Here is a 22,406-nt window from a genome sequence, read left to right as displayed (position 1 = left end):
CCAATGCAAGGCTTGAACTCACGAACTGCGAGATCATGACCTGAGCTGAAGAGTCAGAAGCTTAAGTGACTGAGCCACCCAGGCGCCCCCAAGACAGGACTTTGTACCAGGTACTGAGGATACCAACATGAGTAAGACATGAGAGAAAAGCCCCCCCCCCCCCACCGAATTTCCTGCCTCTGGGTTTTCAGTACCCCCATTTGGGAACCCACCAAGAAGTACAAAGTAGCCAATCTTAGATATTGAGACTTTCCTGGTGAAGATACTGCCTCTGAATGAAAAGGATATCTGAGGGGAAGGGAGGGGCTGCATCTGAGAGAGAGATGGGCCCCTTAGCCATCTGCATTTATAATACAGAAAAAATAACATCCCAAGAAGAGCTAATTTGGTTCTTTGCAGTCTTCTCCTTCCATATGCTGCATTATCCTTGCCTGGCACTTGGATGGTTTTGTGGCAGGCCTGGGCTGGGGTTCTCCTGGGGACTGAGCCACAGCTTCCCTCGGGACTCAGATCTGCAAAATGAGAAGTTCCATCTGCTCTCCAGATTCACTTGCATATGAGTCAAGGAGCGCCAAATGTGGAATTTTCAAATTCGGGTGGTTTGCCGGCGCTTTGTTTTATCCCCACATTAACTCTTGGGTGGCAGCAGGCAGTGCTACAGATTTCTGTTTTGTTTTCCTTTCTTCCTTTAGAGCATAATGACAAAAGTATTGGAAGTTGTTGGGTTTTTCCTCAGAGCCTAGATAGAGGACAGGTGTTGAACTCACCACGTACCCCATTTGCCCATTGCTATTGCTCTCTTTCTCCAGAGATGATTGCTTATTAGCTCCTTAGGGAGACTCCCCTCCCCCTCCTTACCTTCCATTGTAAAAAGTGAAAACAGGAGGAAACTGAGGGAAAACTGTAAATAAAACCGTCAAGTTCACAGCCCACACAGGTGCTTTCCAAACACACCTCTCCCATGGGGATCACACTGGGACTGCTTTCCCAAAGTAGTCCTGAAAGGGGCAGAAGAAATGTACCTGTTTCCTTTTATACCCCAAAGCCTGCCCCGAAAAGCTGCCTCATGTGGGATGTGTAGAGGGGGTGGGGAGGTCAGGGAGAGAGAGCTAATAAAAGGAAATGCCTTGTGACCCCCATGTCTACCATCTGACATTTCCTGTAGGACTGTATGCCTGGAATCTTTTCTTTTTTAATTTTTTTTAACGTTTATTTATTATTGAGAGAGAGACACAGAGCGTGAGCAGAGGAGGGGTAGAGAGAGGGGGAGACACAGAATCTGAAGCAGGCTCCAGGCTCTGAGCTGTCAGCACAGAGCCCAATGCAGGACTTGAACCCACGAACTGTGAGATCATGACCTGAGCTGAAGTCCGTCACCTAACCAACTGAGCCACCCAGGAGCCCCTGGAATCTTTTTTTTTTTTTTTAATGCTTATTATTATTTCTAAGAGGGAAAAAGGGAGGGAGACACAGAATCTGAGGCACACTGCAGGCTCCAGGCTCTGAGCTGTCAGCACAGACCCTCATGCGGGGCTCGAACCCATGAGCCGCAAGATCATGCATGACCTGAGCAGAAGTTGGACACCTAACCAACTGTGCACCAGGCGTCCTTTTTAAACTTGGTTCTTTGTGTGAGCAGCCTGAGGGACAGTGTGTGGCTCCTCTGAGGCCCTGCTTCCTAAATGCTTTTCCCGTCTGTGTAATGAAGTTAGGGTTCAGAGTTTGCCCCTTTCTTCTGAGCTGTAACCCTTGTGTTTGTATATCCTGCTCCAGGTCCGTCAGTTGTTCAGAAAGAGGCCACGAAGACATGCTGTTGCTCAAACACCATCCTAGCCTTCGTTGGGGTGGTTCAGGCTGCAAAGCAGTTGGTGGTTCCTCTGTACCCAGCGAATGTCCTGGACCCCTGGACCATCAGAGGCAGGCCAGCAGAACAACGCCTTGCCCCAGGCTGTTGCCCACAGGAATGCAAGGGCATCTCACAGACACCAGGGCTGCATCCCTGACCCCACTCAGCTCAGCTCTGCCTTCCCCCGTTCCCTCCAGCTCCCAGGCTGCGACCGATCAGCTGACTGGAAGGGACTGTCAGACAGGGCAACAGCCTCTTCCTCCATACACCCCAGCAGTGACCCACAGAAGCAATGGTCACAGCCTGGTCCAGCCTGCCAGTCCAAGAGGCCACGAGCCCAACAGCCCGGAGCATGGGCTAGAAGAGGCAACAAGGAAGCGGGTCTCGTTGCCTCAGCGGCCTGCCCCACCTCGGGTGAAGTGGGCCCACACGGTCAGAGAGGACAGCCTCCCTGAAGAATCCTCGTCACCTGATTTTGGAGACCTGAAGCACTACAAAACACAGCAGACTCCTCCAAGCTCAGGCAGCACTCTAGACTCGCCTCTTGGGGCCCCAAGCACTCCAGGGAGGATCTCCCTCCGAATATCTGAGTCGGTCCTGCTGGCCTCCCCACCACCTCGGGAAGATGATGATGATGAGGTGTTTGTGAAGGACTTGTGCCCCAACGCCGCTTCCAGCCCCGCATTTGAACTTCCCCCACCCCCACCGCCTCCGCTGAGCCAGGACACCCCAGTGAATAGCTTGGATGACTTTCCTCCACCTCCTCCCCACGCTCTGTATGAGGCAGAACTGGACAGTGAGGATCACAAGGAGCCCTGTACCAGGTAAGTGGGCAGACTCTGGATAGGGCAAGCCCCCAGCTGAGGAGCAAAAGGGTGCCCCTCTCCAGTAAGAGTTTTACCCTGCAGGCTCCCCAGATCCTCCTTTCATTGGCCACAGGAGAGCCCTGTTGTGGAGATTTTCTACAGAAGCTTAAGTCACGCAACTGGCAGAATGGTTTCATTTGTTTACCTTGGCAGGTTGTGACCCCAGTACCCAATACTAGCATCGGGAACAGAGGAACAAGAGTAGTGAAAATGGACACCAAAGCCCAAAAGGCATAGTTCACTTCTGTGGACACGATAAGTTCAAAGGGTCTTAAATAAATAGCATCCCTCATTCCTGCTTGAGTTCTGAATCAATTAAGAAATAAGACAAAGGAGGAAGACATATAGAAGACCAAAGTATTGCTCTTGTTACTGATACAGCTGATACTGGAAAATATGGCTCCTCTCTTGAGTGTAAGCAAGCCTCCTGATGGTGAACCCCAAACAGGTTTACCTGCCTAGTCTCAGGCCATGCTAGATACACACTGGTGTGTGTGTGTGTGTATGGAGGGAGAGAGAGAGAGGTGTAGACTAGCCTAGAGGTAGCCTCACTCTCAAAAGAAAGAGAAGAAGCTGGATTATGGACAGGATATGGTCAGCTTTCTTTCCACAGTCACTCCGTGTCCATTGGAGAGGATAAAGAACAGAGCTAAAGGTCAGTAATGTTGAGGGAAAACCTCTTGGAAGCCAGAAGAATAGAGAAGAAGCATTTCCCAACAAATACTTCCCAGGACAAGCAGTCTCTAAACACCAAGAGAACACTTTGCCTTTGCAATTAACTCCTTCTGTTCACCTGGACCTTTCAGAAAGCTCTAGAATCTCACAGCAACATTCACCAAAACTGAATTCCTACTAGATCCCCTAAAAAGTTACACACTCCCATGTGACCAACTGCTGGGGTGAGGAGAAAGCCCTCAGGACCTTGCAATTTGTGGGGAATGATAACCTCAGGGCATGACTACCTTGCCCCCACCCCACCATTCCTCATGTGGAAAGCCACAGCCCTGATGTGGAAAACTTCTCCTTCAGTCTTCCTACCTTTCTGTTGACTCCTCTCTTACCCTCTCTTTTTTAATATCCCTAGCAGCTCCAGCAAATTTGCCAAGGTGACGGTTGCCAAGGAAAGGCCCATGCCTGGTACAGTCCATTTGGTTGGCAGTCATATACCAGCTTCCAGATCGCAAACTTCTATCAAGGGTTCAGAAGCCAACGAGACCAACCCAACCTCCACCATGGGCGCTCTGCCCCAACTTGCTGGGGCTCTTGGCAAGCAGCCAGGCCCCGGGCAGCCATCTCCCATCCACAACCCAGTCAGTGGGACTCAGAGTTTAGAAAAGAATGTTAGTTCTGGTCCTCAGAAGACCTCAGAAGACATCAGAACAGAGGCTCTGGCAAAGGAAATTGTCCACCAAGACAAATCTCTGGCAGACATTTTGGATCCAGACTCCAGAATGAAGACAACTATGGACCTGATGGAAGGTTTGTTTCCCCGAGATGTAAACTTGTTGAAGGAGAACAGCATAAAGAGAAAGGCCATGCAAAGAACTGTCAACTGTGCAGGATATGAAAGCAAGAGGTAAGTCCCTGGTAATGCCCTCAAAAAGACTTATATTTAACCTCCTTCCATGGGGGTGGTAATAGGTCTAGGACAACTTGTGTGACATTTTCCTGCTTCCAAAGATTCTGACCCAAGAATGACACGCCATCTCAGCCTTAGCAGAATGGCTCTGAGGAGTAGAAAGTGGGGCAGACTGACCTTGAGTTACTAGGCACTTGCCCAACAGCAAAAATAGTAATAGTGGTGACAATTGCCATTAAAACCATTAATATTGTTGATGTCTTTGTGTTAGCCCTTGTAGTAATTTTTTATATAAACATTATCTCACTGAATCTTCACAAGAACCTCCTGAGGTTGCAACCAATCTTACCTCCCATTTACAAGTGAGGTCACTGAAACGCAGAGAAATTAAGACTGCCCAACCAAAGCCCAAGAACATGTGAGTGATGGCATCTGGATTTGAACTTGGCCCAGTGACTGTGCCTGGTGACTGTGCCTGCTCTCATAATGATTTCACAGTGCCCCTAACTCAATAAGCAACAGAGTCACCTTTGCAGACAGCACCACAGGGGTCAGTGCTGAGTGGCAGGGAGAAGTGGTGAGCAGAGCAGAGGCCTCCTCAAGGTGGAGGTGAGCACAGACTTCTAAGAAGGAAGAGAGCCCAGGGCGCCTGGGTGGTTCAGCATCTGACTTTGGCTCAGGCTGTGATCTCACGGTTTGTGAGTTTGAGCCCCCCATTAGGTGAGCTCAAGCCCCATTTTGGGTGAGCCCCGCTTCTTTCTCTCCCCACCTCCCCTCTCTATCCCTTTGTCTCCCCACCTCCCCCTCTCTACCCCTTGCTCACTTGCACCCTATCTCTCTCAGAAAAAAAAAAAAAAAAAAAAAAAAAAGCAAGCCCAGACAAATGGATTTACTACACTGACATTCGCCCTTTTCAAGAGTTAGGTGGATGTTGTGTAACCCTAAAAATCAAGAGAGATCTGAACGTGGATGCAGTCTCACAGTGTTGTTCAGCCAGCGAGCCTCTGCTCCTGAAGCTCCCTGATGGCACGTGTTTACAGTCATGCAGTGTGTCCCAGCCCCCAGCCACAGGGGTGAAAGGACCCTGAGCAATCTGTATTTTTCATTCTTTTGATTTCTCCCGGGTGATCGCATATTTTCTTGTATGTTTGATTTCCTTAAAGGACTACTATGGGAAAGGTTTAGAGTGGTTTTTGTTTTCTTTTTAATTTTCATTGAAAACTATGTGAATTGATGGATTGGTACTCCACAGTTAGTGGCTTCTAGACTAAATAAAAACAGCTTTTTGTCTAAATTTGGGCTTGCCTTTAGAAATTTCCAACTGATCCTAACTAAATTACCAACAGGAATACTATGTTTTGATTTGGGGGAGGGGAAGAGAGGAAAGAGCGATGGAGTCCTTACAAGCTCTGATAGGTTGTTGGAGACTCTCCTAATACAAGGCCTGAACTGTCACCTTGTCCGTCCCCTTCTTCAGATTTGGCAGACAGAGACTTACTGAGGTGAAGTGACTTATCCAGGGTCAGATGGTTAGCACACATTTACTGAGTACCCACAATGCGCAAGACAATCAATCCACTGGGTTCCACGAAGGACCCAAAGATGGGTTTCTCTGGGTGTGTCAGTTCCCGTGGGTAGGTGTCATAGATCAGAGTTAGGGGCTTCCATTCATTCCGTTCTCTGACCACTTGCTGTAAAAAGGCCAAGGCAACTTACAAATACATCCTTAGCAAAGTATTTCCTAGCATTATCACTGAGAACATTCGTTCTCTCAATTTAGAAATGAAATAGTCATGTAGCTTTTGCAGCACGGAGACCTGGAGGAATTTCAAAAGGCTGGCATGCGCCATCTTCTGGTGAAAACAAGCAATGTCCTATTGTGCATGAGACTCACCATTGTGAGGTTTAGTCAGTCAAAAGCCTGAGAAGCATTTGTAATGCTATGAATATATGGGGGGGGGGGCATATCAGAAGACTTTTTTCCTATTTTTTTCAATTAACTGAATTAAATGTAACTATATTGCTTAGAAGAATAGTCCTATCAAACAGGAAATGAGTAAAAATGACTTCTTCTGTGGCTCTTTATTCCATAGTAAAATGATGGCCTAGATGTTAAAAATAAAGTCACAAGATTGAAATACCTCTCCAAGAGAACCTCACCTACTTCCATAGAGTCATTTATTCAGTTAGTAGGCTCTGACCTCTACTCGAAAGACAGCTTGGTGATGGTCAAGCAGAGAACACTAGACATCAGGTTTCTCAATTCCTAGTTTGTTCCCCGGCCTTGAAACCCCTGCTGTGTACCTAAGGAGTAGACTTCACGTCTCGTGGCTGTTGACCAGAAAGCTGTAGATTTCTTAGGCTTATCTGGGCTGTCATGCTTATATGAGAAGGAAACATGGCCAAGTGTCCATGCAACAATCATAGTAGGCATCAGAAAGATGACGGGTAACCGTGGAAGAGTAGGAAATAACCCACAACTGGAGATGGTCCAGCACCTTCAAAATACCCTCACACTCAGGGACTCATACTTTTTATATATAATTTATTATCAAATTGGCTTCCATACAACATCCAGTGCTCATCCCAGCAGGTGCCCTCCTCAATGCCTATCACCCACTTCCCCTCCCCCACCCCCCATCAACCCTCAGTTTGTTCTCAGTATTTAAGAGTCTCTTATGGTTTGGCTCCCTCCCTCTCTGTAACTTTTTCCCCCTTCACCTCCCCCCTGGTCTTCTGTTGAGTTTCTCAGGATCCACATATGAGTGAAAACATACGGTATCTGTCTTTCTCTGACTGACTTATTTCACTTAGCATAACACTCTCCAGTTCCATTCATGTTGTCACTAATGGCCAGATTTCATTCTTTCTCATTGCCAAGTAGTATTCCATTGTATATATAAACCACATCTTCTTTATCCATTCATCAGCTGATAGACATTTAGGCTCTTGCCATAATTTGGCTATTGTTGAAAGTGCTGCTATAAACATTGGGGTACAAGTGCCCCCATGCATCAGCACTCCTGTATCTCAGGAACTCATATTTATCACAAAAGGAGAAACACGTAGGGAGGTCAAATGACTTAATCCAGAGTCATCTAGCAAATCCACAGGCCTGATGTCCAGTCTCCTTCCCAGCACTCTCTTTGGTGTTTTCCAGCCCAGGTCTGCCTGGCTTCCAAGAGCCCTATACATAGTAATCACTCTTTGGTAAGTATTTGTTCATCCTAATTTCTGGGAAGGGAATGAATAGCATTTTTTACACCTTTCTGAATGCACAGACATGTGGTAAAATGAAGCTTCTGGAATGTGCTGTGTACTTTTTTGTTCTTTATGCCTCAGGAGTGAAGACAAGGAGGCAATGGGCGTGCTGGTCAACTGTCCTGCCTACTACAGTGTGTCTGCTCCCAAGGCTGAGCTTCTGAACAAGATCAAGGATATGCCAGAGGAGGTGAATGAGGAAGAGGAGCAGGTGGATGTCAATGAAAAGAAGGTAAAAGAAGAATTGAGGCCTGTGTTCTGCTGTCTCCAAAAAGAGAGTCAAGGTCCGAGCAAGGATACTGGCTCCTTAGGGCAGGAGAGGAAGAAAGGTCTGTCACATCACCAACCTTGCCCATACGGTCCTTGGACTCCTGACTCACATGGCACTTTGAGTGACTTCCTCATAGCTTTCCTGTCATTTTCATCTTTACAGATGACAAAAGTGAAAGTCATTACAGGGAATAAGTTACTTCCTAAAAGTCTCATAGCTGAGACTGAAACCCAGGTGCCCAACCTTCACTTAGTCCAACACAGAGACCCCAGCTCTCTTCTCTGAGCTGACCAGCCAATGCCCGCAGTCTGTAATTTTCCTTTCATGTTTCATGTCCAAAAGGGAAACCAGACAACATAGAAACTTTAAGGAAAAAGACCGATTGTCAAAAGACACTTCTGAGAGGTGGTAATGTTAATCTTTACGTTCCCCCAACTCTGTCTGCAGCACCCCAGTGAATAGCTTGGAAGCACAGCACTGAAATTTAGTTAGCATTTGATACTCCTACAGAAATTTTACATGTAAGACATTTTAAAAATGACACCATGATGCCGCTGCTGTCTTCCCACATACCCTGAAGATCTAAGCCCAGCTGTGCCTGCCGGGGAGAAAGTTCTTGCCATTCCGCCTTCCCTACAGCCCCGGAAGGGCCACCTGCCACTGAGTTTTCAGCTCTTCATACAAGCCAGGCCCGTACACTGAAAAAGGACTCTCTGTTCAAACGCTTGTCTCTTGCTGAGCCTGGAATGTAAGTGGTTCTCAGTGGTACCAATCCCAGGAGAAGCCTTCTTAGGTGATTCTATTTCATTTACTCCATGTGTCGCAGGCTCTCTTGTTTGTGTGTGGAACAAGACCACAGGACACAGACCCTCGAGCAGGGAGTAACGGGGCAGGAGGATTTGGGGATTTTAGAAGCACCTCTGTCAGGGGTGTTCTTCTCCCTCCCACAGCTCCTGGCTCCATGGACGCACAAGTGCACGGCTGGCACTGTAGTACTGAGCTCTCCCAGCCCGAGGTTTTCCCATTTAAACACCTGCTTCATGGCTCCCCTACTTCCGGCATATCCCTACTTCAAATGCCGCCGAATGCCCCCATTTAATGGGTCCTCCGATGAGGGAAAAAAACTACCTGCTCTAGTCTCTACTTATCGCAAAGAGGGAGCTGTATAAACACCATTACAGGTACCAAGTTGCCATGGCGCCTTTCACTGAATATTTTACACTTTTTTGTTTCATTTTTTTGCATGTAGAGATACCCTATTCTATAGTAGCAGTGTGACAAATTACTCATTGCTTTTTAAAAAAAAATGCTTTCCCATCAGTTTATTATCAGCCTCTCACTCTGATGATTATATGGCAAAAGTATTTTTAGATTGAGAGTATAAAGGCACAGAGGATTAATCCTCACAGGAAATAACATTAGGTACAATGTGCTGAGCACTTCTTACCTTGTTAAGTGTGGGCTGTGTTTTTCATAGTGCTATATTCTCTTTATTTCCACAAAACTGCTCTGATACCTATACTGCCACATTTTACACCGAAGTAATCAGAATGAGTCAGAAGGAGTCAGGGCAAGAGAACATCAGGCATCCAAGACAAAGGGACTGGCCTGGGTAAAGACCCAGAGATGTGGAAAAACACAGGGAGTGTCTGTACTGAAGAAAGGTATCGCCAGCAGTTTGATACTTTGGAATGTCAAACAAAAAGGCTCATGCCTCAGTTAGAAATGACCAAATTTAGAGGATCACACAGGAAGGCAATGGATCCCAGAAGATAAGGCTGGGAGGCTCCACAGGGGCCAGAAGGTCATGGAGGTCACATAGGGCTTTGTTTGAAATGCTGAAGAGTTCAGATCTTACTGCACGGCACTAGAGAATCCTATGAGATGTTTTTAATGAACCGCAAGCTTATTTGTGCATAATAGAATTTTCATTAGCATCATTTGTGTTTATATTCCTGACTTAAAAACAGAAAATATGGAGCACTTGGGTAGCTCAGTCAGTTACTCATCCAACTTTGGCTCAGGTCATGGTCTCACGGTCCGTGAGTTCGAGCCCTGTGTCAGGCTCTGTGCTGACAGCCCAGAGCCTGGAGCCTGCTTCAGATTCTGTGTCTCCCTCTGTCTCTTGCCCGCCCCACTCATGTGCTCGCTCTCTCTCCCTCAAAAGTAAACATTAAAAAAATTTAAAAACAGAAAATATAAAGGGGCGCCTGGGTGGTGCAGTCAGTTAAGCATCCGACTCTTGATCTTGGCTCTGGTCATGATCTTGTGGTTTGTGAGTTAGAGCCCCACATCCGGCTCTCTGCTGATGGTGTGCAGCCTTCTTGAGATTCTGTCTCTCCTTCTCTTTTGCCCCTCCCCAGCTTGTGTGCTCTCTCTCAAAATAAATAAACTTAAAAATTTTTTTTTAAGAAACAGAAAATATGGAGAGGGGCAGAGAGAGGGAGAGACTCTCAAGCAGACTCTGTGCTGTCAGCACACTGCCTAACTTGGGGCTCGAACTCATGAACCGTGAGATCACGACCTGAGCTGAAATCAGGAGTTGGACGTTTAACTGAGTGAGCCATCCAGGTACCCCCAAAATATGTGAGTTTTAAATGATGTAGAAGGCATCTATTAATATTTGCAGCATAGAGTTGAAAATGCAGTTCCCTTCCTGATATACAGCAAGCTTTTCTAAGGGTGATTTTTAAAAATGATGCTTCATCAAGATTGTTCCAAGGCAGAGACTAGCCTCCCACCAACCTTCCCAAAGAAATAACTTATTACCTGATATTTAAAGTTACTAGTAACCTAAGATACATCGCTAGTCATGAAATTCACTAAGACTCAATGGAAACCAGAGTCCCAATTAATAAATATTTTTAAAAATTGAAATTAGCCTTTTAAACCAATTCTGCTTTAATATATTTTCCATGTATACATCATAGATGATGAATTATAATGTTCCAAGTAAATAGAAGTTTGAAACACTTTTATTGTCTGAACTATCTGAACAAAAAATCTAAAGACAGTCTAATAATTAGAGCTTTAAGTTCTTTGCCTAACCCAGCTATGTCTATTAGGCAAAAATCTGCTTCAACAGGTCCCATGACTCTTTATTCTGAAGGCCAAAGGGCTTTGGCTTAGAGACTTAGTGGAATATTTCAGAAGGCAAAAAGAATCTGTTGTTCTGCAGAATTGGCTTTCCCCAGGAGATCATTAGCGACCCAGATGGTTCTCAGCTGCCCATTTGTGTTGCTCTTCCTTCATTCCTGAAGTTCCAGATTTCTCTGTGGTCTTTCTTCCTTTCAGCCTGAAAAACCTCAGTCTTCCTTCCTTCCTTCCATTTCTTTTAAAATAGGTCTACTGGTGACGGTTTCTCTTAGTTTTCCTTCATCTAAGAATGTCATTATTTTGCTGTCGTGCCTGAAGGATATTCTCACTGGATATGGAATTGGGGGTTGACTGTTCTTTTTCTTTTAGCACTTTAAAGTTGTCATTCCGCCTTCTTGCTCCCATGGTTTCTGACAAAAACTGCACAGTCATTTAAATATTGATTCTCCTGTATGCAATGTGTTGTTTTTCTCTGGCTGCTTTCAATTTTTTTTTCTTGGTCTTCAATTTTCACCAGCTTGATTATGATGTGTGTGAGCCTAATTTTCTTTGGTGATTCCTATTTGGCATTTACTGACTTCTTGATTCTGTAAATTTAGGTCTTTCACCAAATTCAGGGAAGTTCTCAGCCATAATGTCTTCAAATATTTTTTATGCACTAATCTTTCTTCTGCTTTTGAGACTCGAGTACCACAAATATTAGACCTTTTGATGTTGCCTCACAAGTCCCTGAAGTTCATTTTTAAGAATCTGTTTTCTGTCAGTTCTTCAGATTGGATAATTTCTGTAGGACTGTCTTCATTCCACCAGTAATTCTCTTAATTTCAAATATGGTTTTGAGTTCCAAAATTTCCATTGACTCAGTTTTTTGTAGTGTCTGTTTCTTTGCCAAAGACTTCTGTGTTCAAGAGTGTTTACTTTTACCATGGAGGAAGGTTATAAAAGTTATTTTAAAGGCTTTGGAAATCCCAGCACTGGGGTTTCCTCAGGATTGTCTTCCCCTGGGAATTGCTCATGTTTTACTGTTTTTTTGTTTTTTTTAATGTCGGGTAATTTTGTGTTGTATTCTGAACATTTTGAGTATTACATTTTGAGCCTCTGGGTTCTGTTAAAATCTTCTACAGAATGTTGACTTTTTTGTTTTTCATTTTAGCAAGTAATCTATTCAGCTTGACTACAAGTTCTTTTTGTGTTTAAAGTTTATTTATTTTGAGGAAGAAAGAGAGCAGGGGAGGGGCAGAGAGAGAGGGAGAGAGAGAATCCCAAGCAGGCTCTGTACTGTCAGCACTGAGCCAGATGCAGAACTTGATATCACACACTGTGAGATCACAACCTGAGCCGAAATTAAGAGTCAGACGCTTAACTGACTGAGCCACCCAGGTGCCCCTTGACTATAAGTTCTGTCCCACCTTCAGGTGCCAATTCCAACATGATTTCGGTTTTCACAACCTTTGCTGTGTTGCACAGATCCTTCCCAAACATGCACCATTTGGAGTGTTAGTCTGGGACTTGGTTAGTGCTTCTTTCATAGTTCAGTTCTCAGAGTCTTTGTTGTGTTGCTTTGGGTCTACTTGAGCGTGAGCTTAGGACTTCTGTCAGTTCATACACAGAATTAGGGGATCTTCTTTCTGGCTGTTCCGTGCAGTATTTCCACCCCACCCCCCCCCCCCCCCAACACTGTCTGGCTCCCAGCCACCCCTCTTCCTGGGCCTCTGGCTAGAAAGACCAGTTCTCATGACTATAGCAGCCTGGGCTGCTATGCTGTTCTGCATGGCTGGGACCTCCCTCAATAAAAGAGAAAGAAACAAGAGTGGGAATTCCCCTCACACCGTTTGGACCACTTCCTCTGACCATAAAGAAGACTTGTTGTTTTTGTTTTCGCTTCTCTCTCTCTCGGGGTTTTCAGTGCCTGTGCCCCCACTGCGAGTGCAGTTCAGGGAGTAGAGCTACTCTTGGGAGCCAGGGCTAGGGGAAGAAAACAAGGAGGGTTAAAAACAGGATTTTCCCCACACGTTTTAGCTCGCGGAGGCCCCTTTTTTTGGTCCTTTGTTTGAAAGGCAGGACTTTTCTCAGAGTTTTGCTGCCACTCTCTGCGTGCACTTCAGAGCTAGAACATAGAAGGGGGAGGCTGGCAACTAACCCCCATTCCGGGTCATACTTCAGATTTGGCTCCCCGTCCCGACACGCTGCCATACTTCACTTTACAGAGTCCCCTTCAGAGTCCAGGGATGTTAGTTGTGGTAAGTGGGGCCGGAGGCGGTAGGGGGTGTATGGCCATGTTGGCTAACGCCAGGACTCCCTCATCCTTCCTCCACCCTGGGGTTTACCAGCAGGGAGAGAGCTGACAGGCATTTTAGAAAAGTCTCTCTGGCAGCTGTGGAGGCAGAGGCGGTAGGTGGGAGGGTGTTACGGGGAAAGTGACAGTACCTGTGTAAAGGCAGTACGGGAGGGGCTGTGAGAAACAGGTGGATTTAAAAAAAGGGGGGCGGGAAGCAGAGTGGACAGAATATGGGGACAGATTAGATGTGGAGCATGGTAGGGAGGAAAGGGTCAAGGATGACTCTCGAGCTTCTGGCCTTACATGGCTGTCATAACTGAAATAGGGAAACAGAGGTCATTTAGGGAGGGAGGATGATGGGCTTAGTTGAATTAAAAAAAAATTTTTTTTAATGTTTTATTTATTTTTGAAGGAGAGAGAGAGCATGAGCGGGGGAAGGGCAGAGCAAGAGGGAGACACAGAATCTGAAGCAGGCTCCAGGCTCTAAGCTGTCAGCACAGAGCCCAATGCAGGGCTCAAGCTCAAAAGCCATGAGATCATGACCTGGGCCAAATTCGACACTTAACTGACTGAGCCACCCAGGCGCCCCTGGGCTTAGCTGAATTTAAAGAAATTTAATACTGTTTCTTGTCAGAGAGTCCTGATACCCAGAACCAAGAGACAGTACTGAGTAAATAGGACAGCGTTCTGATCACAAGCCTTCCTGAGAGGAAGTGAATGGTAAAGAGCCACTCTTGCCAGAGAATGTGCCAGAGAATATTTGAAATGGTAGTTGAGTCCCCAAGACCTGTTTTCGTTGAGGTCCCACAACATGGGATGGAGGTTTGATCCCATTTTTGTCACTGGGACAAAAATCACCCCTGACTTTTCTCCTGGATGAAGTTCAGCTGTGAAAACAACCATGTACTACTGCCTAGATCCTCCCATTTAAAACCAAAGAAAGAAACAACAAAGCCTGTGGTTGAAGTGTCTTTATCTTCATCATTTTTACTAGCAGGAGCCTGAACTCCACTCTGCCCCTAAATTCCAGCCATGCAGCTAGGAGTCCTGAATTACCCTTCTTTGAGATAAAGATGGTCCGTCAGCACAGGCCAGCCGTGTCATTAGCAACGTGATTGGGAACATGGTCAGCACAGATCCCTGAGCAGAAGGCAAAGTGCCATGGTCACGTGGGGGAGACGTTGAGTATTCCTCTAGAGGTGCGCCCTAAAATGAGTGTTCCCCAGACTATTGCTGAATCTTAATGATAGCACAAGTAGCAATAACTTGAATGTGTATAATACTTTTATATTTCCCAGAATGCTCGCACAAGCTTTATTATGGTTGAGCCTCAGAACATTCCAATGAGCTATTTTAACGTAGTGACTAAAACCCTGATCCCTGAAGCCAGACGACCTGAATCTCGCAAGTTAAATAACTTCTAGCCACCTCACTTTGTGCAGCAGTAAAACCGGGATAATAATATACTACCTGTCTCATCAGGTTATTGGGAGTAGTAATTGAATAGTAAAATATTTAAGTGGTTCCCGGCACAGAGAAAGAGCTTAATATTCAAACATTATTAGTTTTAGGCAGATATTATTATCCCCTGGCTATGAGTGAGAAAATGGAGGCACCAAAGGTCAAGTGGTTTGATGGGGGGTGAGTTTTCTGTCAGAGCCTAGGTTCCTGACTCCTGGAGGCAGTGAGGAGGCCAGAAGGGGCCCAGCAGGGTTGCTGCAAGCAAATGGTGAGGTGGGAGGGGGAGGGTCTGTTAAACTATATTTAGAGGGAAAAAACCCTATAAATTGCATCGCACACAGGGTGACGTAACAGTTCGCACCAGATGAGAAGTGAAAAAATGTGAATGACTTTGCAAATTAAGTAGCTCCTGAGAGACTAGAATGTTATTGAAACAAAACCCCTCAAAAGACCTGTTGTCCCTCCCACAGTGAATTCTGCAGCTAGAAGTTGGTAGGGTTTGGTTTTTTGTTTTGGTTTTTTGGGTTTTTTTGAAGAGGTCTGCCTGGCAGAGAAATGGTTGTTTGGTGTAGCCAACTTTCCCTTGTTGCCTTCAGTTACTCACATCCCTTTTAACTGCAGTTTTAAATCCAAATTTCCATCACTTAAACGTAGAAGCATTTTAAAAAACCAAATACCATCCAAATATGTACCATTTGGGCCAGGAGCGACGGATGAGACTGCTCAGTAACTTCTATATCACAGCATGGCCATACGTGCTAACACATCACCTTATGGCCCGGCAAATAGCTTTCAGAAACCAGAGTGCCACGAAATGTGCCCTGGTTCTTCCCACCGAATCCTCCCTGCATCACTCCCGGACATTTCCATCTCCTTCTAGTCTTCCTTCTACCCTGAAGCCCACAGTACACATCAGCTCCTGCACAGAGAGGCTGTGGTTCTGCCCAGCATCTGGGTCTTTGAAAACCCAAACAAGCTGTGCAGAGGACAGACTGAGAGAATTAGGCTGCCGAGCCTGATCTCCCATTGCTGTTCCGCTGTGTCACTTCTTTGCCCGCTGCCCGCCCACTGCCCTGCCTGGGGGCTGCCCTTTCGGCACTATTGACCCGCGTAGGAGCCCCGAGCCGAGTCCAGAAGAAACTCCGCCCAACACGTGAGGACGGACGTATCCCTTCCTGGTCTCTGCTCATTCACACATTCAGAGTCTCCTGTCCCTTCAAATACCAGCTTCTGAGGCCATGATGAGGGTTTGTTTTTTAATGATATCAAATAAACTGTCAGCAAAAGTGCTTTGAGTTCCAGAAGTGATGACACAATATTAGTTTCAAAAGAAGTCCTAGTGAGAGGAATGAAAAACGCAAGGCCGTTACCTTCTTTTCCATCTCCTAGTTCTGTTTCAAGACTTTTCTAGAAACTATACTTCTCAAGACAAGAGGCTGAAATGGATCCCACATTTGAATAATCAGAGACCTTTCCCTGAGGCTGGAGTATAGAAATGCTGCATAGTCATCTGCCCCTTTGGATTTGGTGTAACTGTGAGAAGGTATCGTCCGGTGACGGAGCAGTGAGCCTAGGGAATGCAGGCAGCAAGATGAAAACCTCCTGGCCTGACTTCATGGAGATGTCAGAGTCTCTCACTGTCTACCTGAAAAGCAGCTGTAATGACATTTGACTTCTCTGAACCTTGTCTGGTGGGAATGCTGGAAGCTGTAACAGCAGGCAGGGTTTATTTTTCCTAATGCTTTCCATCCGTCTCCTTGCCGTTCTCTTCGTAAGAACGGATAACACCACGCAGGATCGTCACACCCTGCTGGGCGTGTTTCTGGAGCTACCTAGCAGGCTGGGTAGCAGGCAAATACCAGAAATGCCAGCCACAATTGGTGGGGGTTTTCTGGAAAATCTATTTTCCAGGAGAACATAAGGAATATTAAACAATATTCTCTGCCACCTGCATTTTTTCTGGGTTTAGACTCCTCAGTTGGGGAGTGATATAGACTGTACGGGTTTTTCCTCTACTGAAAGTATCCTTGCATTGACTTTGTCTTAACTACACAGCTTGAGGAAAGCCAAAGATTATAACCTATGACGAGGTAGTGCAGCAGATGAGAATTGTGTTAGTCACTGTTTAGCCTTTGGGCTTAGGCGAGTCGAGAAGACAAGTTGTCACCGTGAAGGCCAAAACGTAGACATTTCAAGGACACTCTGAACCTTAGGTTGGAAGACAGAGTACCTCTGATGGTCCAGCTCCAAGATGAGCACAACATGGAGAAATATTTCCCCATATCATTGTAATTGTTGTATTTTCTGGTGATGAAGAAATAGTACCAAAAATCCTCAGGACCCTTCAGTTCTGTTAGTCAAAATTATTTCTATTTTTCCCCTTTTCTTTCCTTTAAAAATGAAGATTTTACTCTAACATCAAAATTGTGATCCTTTCTTACCAAGTTTCCAATTGAAGCCACATGGCTTGATTTTATATATATGCATAAAAAAAAATTTTTTTTTGAGCTGGAACTGTTTTAGTGGTAAAGAAATAGGTTTTAACCAAAAAAAGATTATGTCCTTTTTCCATCTGGCTACCTTAGGCTAAGAGAAAAACAAAAGACTAATTTAAAAATCATGAAGTTTAATTTCTCTTGTAGCAAACTAGTAGACATTTAGCATAAGTGTAATCAAACTGGAAACCACTAAGACCTTTACTTCATTCCTTCAGTTAAATATATTGGATACTTGTGTAACTGTTTCATATGCATAGACATTTGCAATAAAAATGGCAAATTATATAACTCAGGCAAGTGGAGATAGTGGAGCACGATGGAAAGATCACACGGCTGACTTCTGATAAAGGTCTCGGTGAATATTTATGATGACTGTACAAGGCTAGTTCCTGAATCAAGCTGACTTGAGTTCAAGGCAGCCCTGCTTAATGGTATGTGTGTCTTGGGCCATCACCTCACCGGAGTCTGTTTCTTCACCTGCTGTATATGTATGATTGTTGGGAAGACTAAATGAGATAATCCATGTAGAGTTTATTGCACGGTGTCTGGCACATAGTAACTGCTCTGTTGAATGGTAACTATCTTCAGTAGTCCACTCAGCTCTCTGACCTTGGGTAAGTCCCTTCGTTCCTTTAACTCTTGGCTTCTCTATTTGTAAAACAAGAAATCTATACCCTACCTGCCTGTGGTATCGTTATGAGGACCAAAAGAGAGCATGTCTTGAAAAGCCTTATAAAAGTGAGTAAATGGGGCATCTGGGTGGCTCAGTCGGTTGAGGTCCGACTTGGGCTCAGGTCATGATCTCACAGTTTGTGGATTTGAGCCTCACATCGCACTTTGAGCTGACAGCGGAGATCCTGCTTTGGAGTCTGTCTCCCTCTCTCGCTGCCCCTCACCTGCTCATGTGCACTCTCTCTCTCTCAAAAAATTGAACTTAAAAAAAAAAAAATAGTAAAATAAAAGTGAGTTGACAAGCCAGTTGGGAAAACTGAGCTGTACAGAGCATGACTCAATTGGGAAACATTACAAGGCGATGATGTGTAGTCAAGTGTTGGCCTGTGAAGACTGAATAGGCTCAGAGAAAGGCAGTTGTAGACATTCAGGGAAAGGAAAGAATATTGTGGCGTCATGTTGAGAGGCAGTCCAGACAGAGTAGGGGACCTTCAGCTTAGCCTTGAAAAGACAGGATGTGCCTGGGAGAAATGAATCCTCTTTCCACTGACAATTCCACTGGCTAATGTTTGCTGTGTGTCTCCTCTGGGGTTACAGGCCGAGCTCATTGGAAGCCTCACCCACAAGCTTGAGACCCTGCAGGAAGCGAAAGGGAGTCTGCTGATGGACATCAAGCTCAATAATGCCTTGGGGGAAGAGGTGGAGGCTTTGATCAGTGAGCTCTGCAAGCCGAATGAGTTTGACAAGTACAAGATGTTCATCGGGGATTTGGACAAGGTGGTAAACCTGCTGCTCTCCCTCTCAGGGCGCCTGGCCCGTGTGGAAAACGTCCTTAGCGGCCTCGGTGAAGATGCCAGTAATGAAGAAAGGGTAGGTGGACTAGCGATTTACTTCAACGGCTTTTCCCTCTGAACCCACGCACATAGGTGCAATTGAACATGACCCCTTCTCTGGAGAAGATTATGATCTCTGGGGCAGGAAGGGCGGTCCAATGTATAGATTACCGGGAAACACCAAAGAAGTCATCTTGCATGCCAAGAGGTAATGCTGGCACTTCAGGCTCAGGGAATACTTAGGAAAGTAAAAACACAGGTACCAGAGTTTTCTTTCCTAACCTTCTTTCCCAGGAAAAGGAAGAGACAGAAGCATGGTGGGAGGGTGACATTAGAAAGGGAGAGAGGGACAAAAAGAAAAAAAAAAAAAAAACTGCTGGGGCTGAGGAGAGTTCCCACGTGGGAATGTGGACTCAAGCTCCAGGGAATCTGTGAGTGAGGGTCTGCAGGCACTTGGGGACGATGTACCCAGGTGTCTCCACTGCGCCCTCTACTGGAAGAAAGAGGACAGGTAGTAACAGCGGTAGCAACACTGGATAACATTCAAGTCCTTTCCTCTTTGCCCAGCACTGGGCTCACTGGAACCTCACAACAAGCCAGCAAGTGATGGAACCAGGATATGAGGGGTCCTGCTGCAGACCCCAAGTTTTATTCTCTATGATGAACATAATTCCAGAGCTGCATAGGACTCTTCACCTACTCATCAGTACAGCAACTATTTGCTGGGATGCATGAGGCTCATGAATAAACAGACAGATCCCTGTCTTCAGGGACCCTATCAAGACAAATCAGACAATAAACATACCTGTAACTATTGTACATAGATATTTATGCTAGAAGGTGGTGAGCACCCTAGCCACTAAGAGACTCCTTTGCTTTCTGGCTCCTCCTATCTATAGCTCTTTCTTTCGGGGCTATCAGGGATTTCCCAGTTATTTCTCCTAATGTATTAACTTAAAAGGGAAGATGTCATTTTTTGAAATAGAAAAAGTCTAGTTGATATTCTGAATGTGCTTGGGCATCGAAAAACTTTCTGCATCTCCTCTCTCCTTCTGGTGAGTCCCCTCCTCATGCAAATGTGCTGAGTCTTTGCTTCCGCATCTAGAAATCGTCTAGAAGTGCCTGCCTCAAAAGTACCATCCTTTCCTACTTCCCTCCGCTCAGCAAACAAGCACCTACCAAATGTCTGGTGCTGCGCATTCTGGGGATGAACACCAGCCAAAACACAGGCCCCGCCCTCAAGGAACTCACCGTGTAGTGAGGAAAACCAGTATGGAAGCAGCAAGTGCATCCACAATGCTGCAGCACAGCAACGGACGCAGCTACGAAACGCTTCTCAGGTGGTGGGGGGAGGCCAGGAAAGACTTGGCACAGGTGACACTTGACCAGGGTATAGAAGAATTTCTTAATTCTACGTGGAGGGCTTCACCATTTAGAAGCAATGTCATGGACAAAGTCAAGAACGACCATGGCATGTTCAAGAACCATACATGGTTGCTTGGTTTTTAAAAATCGTGAATTGCAGGAAATATTTAAAAAAGCGTACAGTCAGGAAATTGACAGGAAATAGAGGGCTCATTCAAAAGGGATAAACAATGTTCAGTGAAGGTGTGGGAAGGGGTGAGGAAGAAGGGATAATGAAGCTTCCCTGTCCCCCCAAGGTTAGCATCACTTGGAGGAGGAAGAGAGCCCTTATCAGAATTCTAACTGTGTCTGTCCTACAGCCCTGAGGCCATGGTGAGCAAATGTAGTCCCCACTACCTGGCAAGGAAGGAGCCAGGGATAGATGCCCCAGGCTCTTCCTCCTGCTCCCTCCCTCCAGTCTCCTGCCCATGACACCCATGGATCAAGCCCAGAGGGAGAGGACACCAGTTGATGCAGCCTTCACCATTCAGCTTCCTTAGGCCCAGGGCATGGCTGAGAAAAGTGGATCTAGAGGCACAAGCAGTATCCAGCACAGAAAATAGTCACAGAGACCTTGTGGGTCACACTTGACAGACTTAGGACTTTAGCCTGGAGGCCAGGAAGAGCCATAAACTAATTTCATCACCTAATTAGCCTGAAGAGTGGTGGGGCTTAGGCTAAGAGTCTACCAAGAAGGAGTTAGGCCATTCACTTAGGCAACTACCACAGGGGTACAGACTAGGGAGTGAGAGAATGAGTTTGAAATAGTAAGGCAAGCTGGATGAGAGGTAGGGCAGAGCGGAAGCTAACTTTAAGTTTCCTGTTTGGCCGCTGGGATGGATGCCACAGGTCTGTGAGAGAAGAAACAGTGAAGCAGTTTTCGTTAGGGGAAGAGGAGTTGTTCCAGAATGGAACTCCACTCAACGTTTAAATGTACACACACACCCTCGAATACAGATGTGTGCTTGCTCACATGCATAATACATCCATACTCGTTTTTATCACGATCAGTCTTCATTAAGAAACCCAGTATAATAGAAATTTGAAGGAAGAAGAAGTGGTTCAACAAATGCAAAATGTAGAATGGTCACCAGTGGGGCGAAGGGGAATATATGTAAGGCTTCAACTGAATTCTCTAGTTTTTGCTTTTAATCTGAAGCAAGTATGATAAATGCCCCTGTTAAGAATTGGCATGGCTAATGATGGGTACACAGGTATTATTCTCTATTTCTCATGTTTAAAATACTTGCTAATTTTTTAAAGGTGAGAAAGAGGTTTTCACTTTTTCTTTACAGCATTTTGAAAGGTGTCTTCATTCAAATTCAGTCCCTAAAGGTATTTAAGGTGTTTTGGTTTTTTTTTTAATTCCAGTTAACATGCAGTTTAATGTTAGTTCCAGGTGTACAATATAGTGATTCAACACCTCCAAACATCATCCTGTGCTCGTCACAGGAAGTGCACTCCTGTATCCCCATCCTCTATTTAACCCGCCCACCACCCACCTCCCCAGTTTGTTCTCTATATTTAAGAGTCTCTTTTTTGGTTTGCCTCTTCCTCTTTTTTCCCTGTGCTCGTTTGCTTTGTTTCTTAAATTCCACATACGAACAAAATCATATGGTATTTGTCTTTCTCTGACATATTTCACTTAGCATCATACTCTCTAGCTTTGTCCATGTCATTGCAAATGGCAAGATTTCAGTCTTTTTGATGGCTAATACTCCATAGTATATATAGCACATCTTCCTTATCCATTCGTCTATTGATGGACACTTGTGCTGCTTCCATAATTTGGCTATCATAGATAACGCTGCTATAAACATTGGGGTGCATGTGTCCCTAAGGGCTTTTTTTTCCAAATTTTTATTTAAATTCTAGTTAGTTAACATGCAGTATAATATTGGTTTCAGGAGAAGAATTTAGTGATTCATCACTTACATACAACACCCAGTGCTCCTCACAAGTTCCCTCCTTAATGCCCATCATCACCCATCTAGCCCATCCCCCACCCACCTCTCTCCATCAACCCTCAGTTTGTTCTCTATCATTAAGAATCTCTCATGGTTTGTTTCCCTCTGTTTTTCCCCCCTTCCCATATGTTCATCTGTATTGTCTCCTAAAACTCCACATGAGTGAAAGCATATGGTATGTGTCTTTCTCTGATTGACCTATTCGCTTAGCATCATACACTCTAGCTGCATCCATGTCGTTGCAAATGGCAAGATTTCATTAAAGATTTTTAAGCAATCTCTACACCCAATGTGGAGCTCTAACTCGTAACCCCGAGATCAAGAGTTACATACTCCACTGAGTGAGCCAGCCAGGCCCCTTACCTAAGGGGTTT

General features: G+C 45.3%; 1 protein-coding gene across 8 annotated transcripts in view; it reads left to right on the top strand.

Annotated features, from left to right (window-relative positions):
• The window catches only part of SHROOM3 (shroom family member 3), a 323,421-nt gene that overhangs the window by 298,491 nt on the left and 2,524 nt on the right, over positions 1-22,406 (top strand). For 7 of the 8 annotated variants that reach the window (XM_058722185.1, XM_058722188.1, XM_058722190.1 and 4 more), the window contains 4 exons: positions 1,774-2,670; positions 3,797-4,288; positions 7,634-7,784; positions 18,426-18,698. In XM_058722185.1, coding sequence (XP_058578168.1) covers positions 1,774-2,670; positions 3,797-4,288; positions 7,634-7,784; positions 18,426-18,698 — 1,813 coding nt within the window. The remainder of the gene's footprint in view (positions 1-1,773; positions 2,671-3,796; positions 4,289-7,633; positions 7,785-18,425; positions 18,699-22,406) is intronic. The other variant, XM_058722187.1, reaches the window with a different exon arrangement.

This window comes from Neofelis nebulosa, chromosome 3, assembly GCF_028018385.1.
Source record: "Neofelis nebulosa isolate mNeoNeb1 chromosome 3, mNeoNeb1.pri, whole genome shotgun sequence".
NCBI classification, from domain to species: Eukaryota; Metazoa; Chordata; class Mammalia; order Carnivora; family Felidae; genus Neofelis; species Neofelis nebulosa.
Note: the sequence above shows the minus strand (reverse complement) of the source record. Positions and strands in the feature narration are given on the sequence as shown.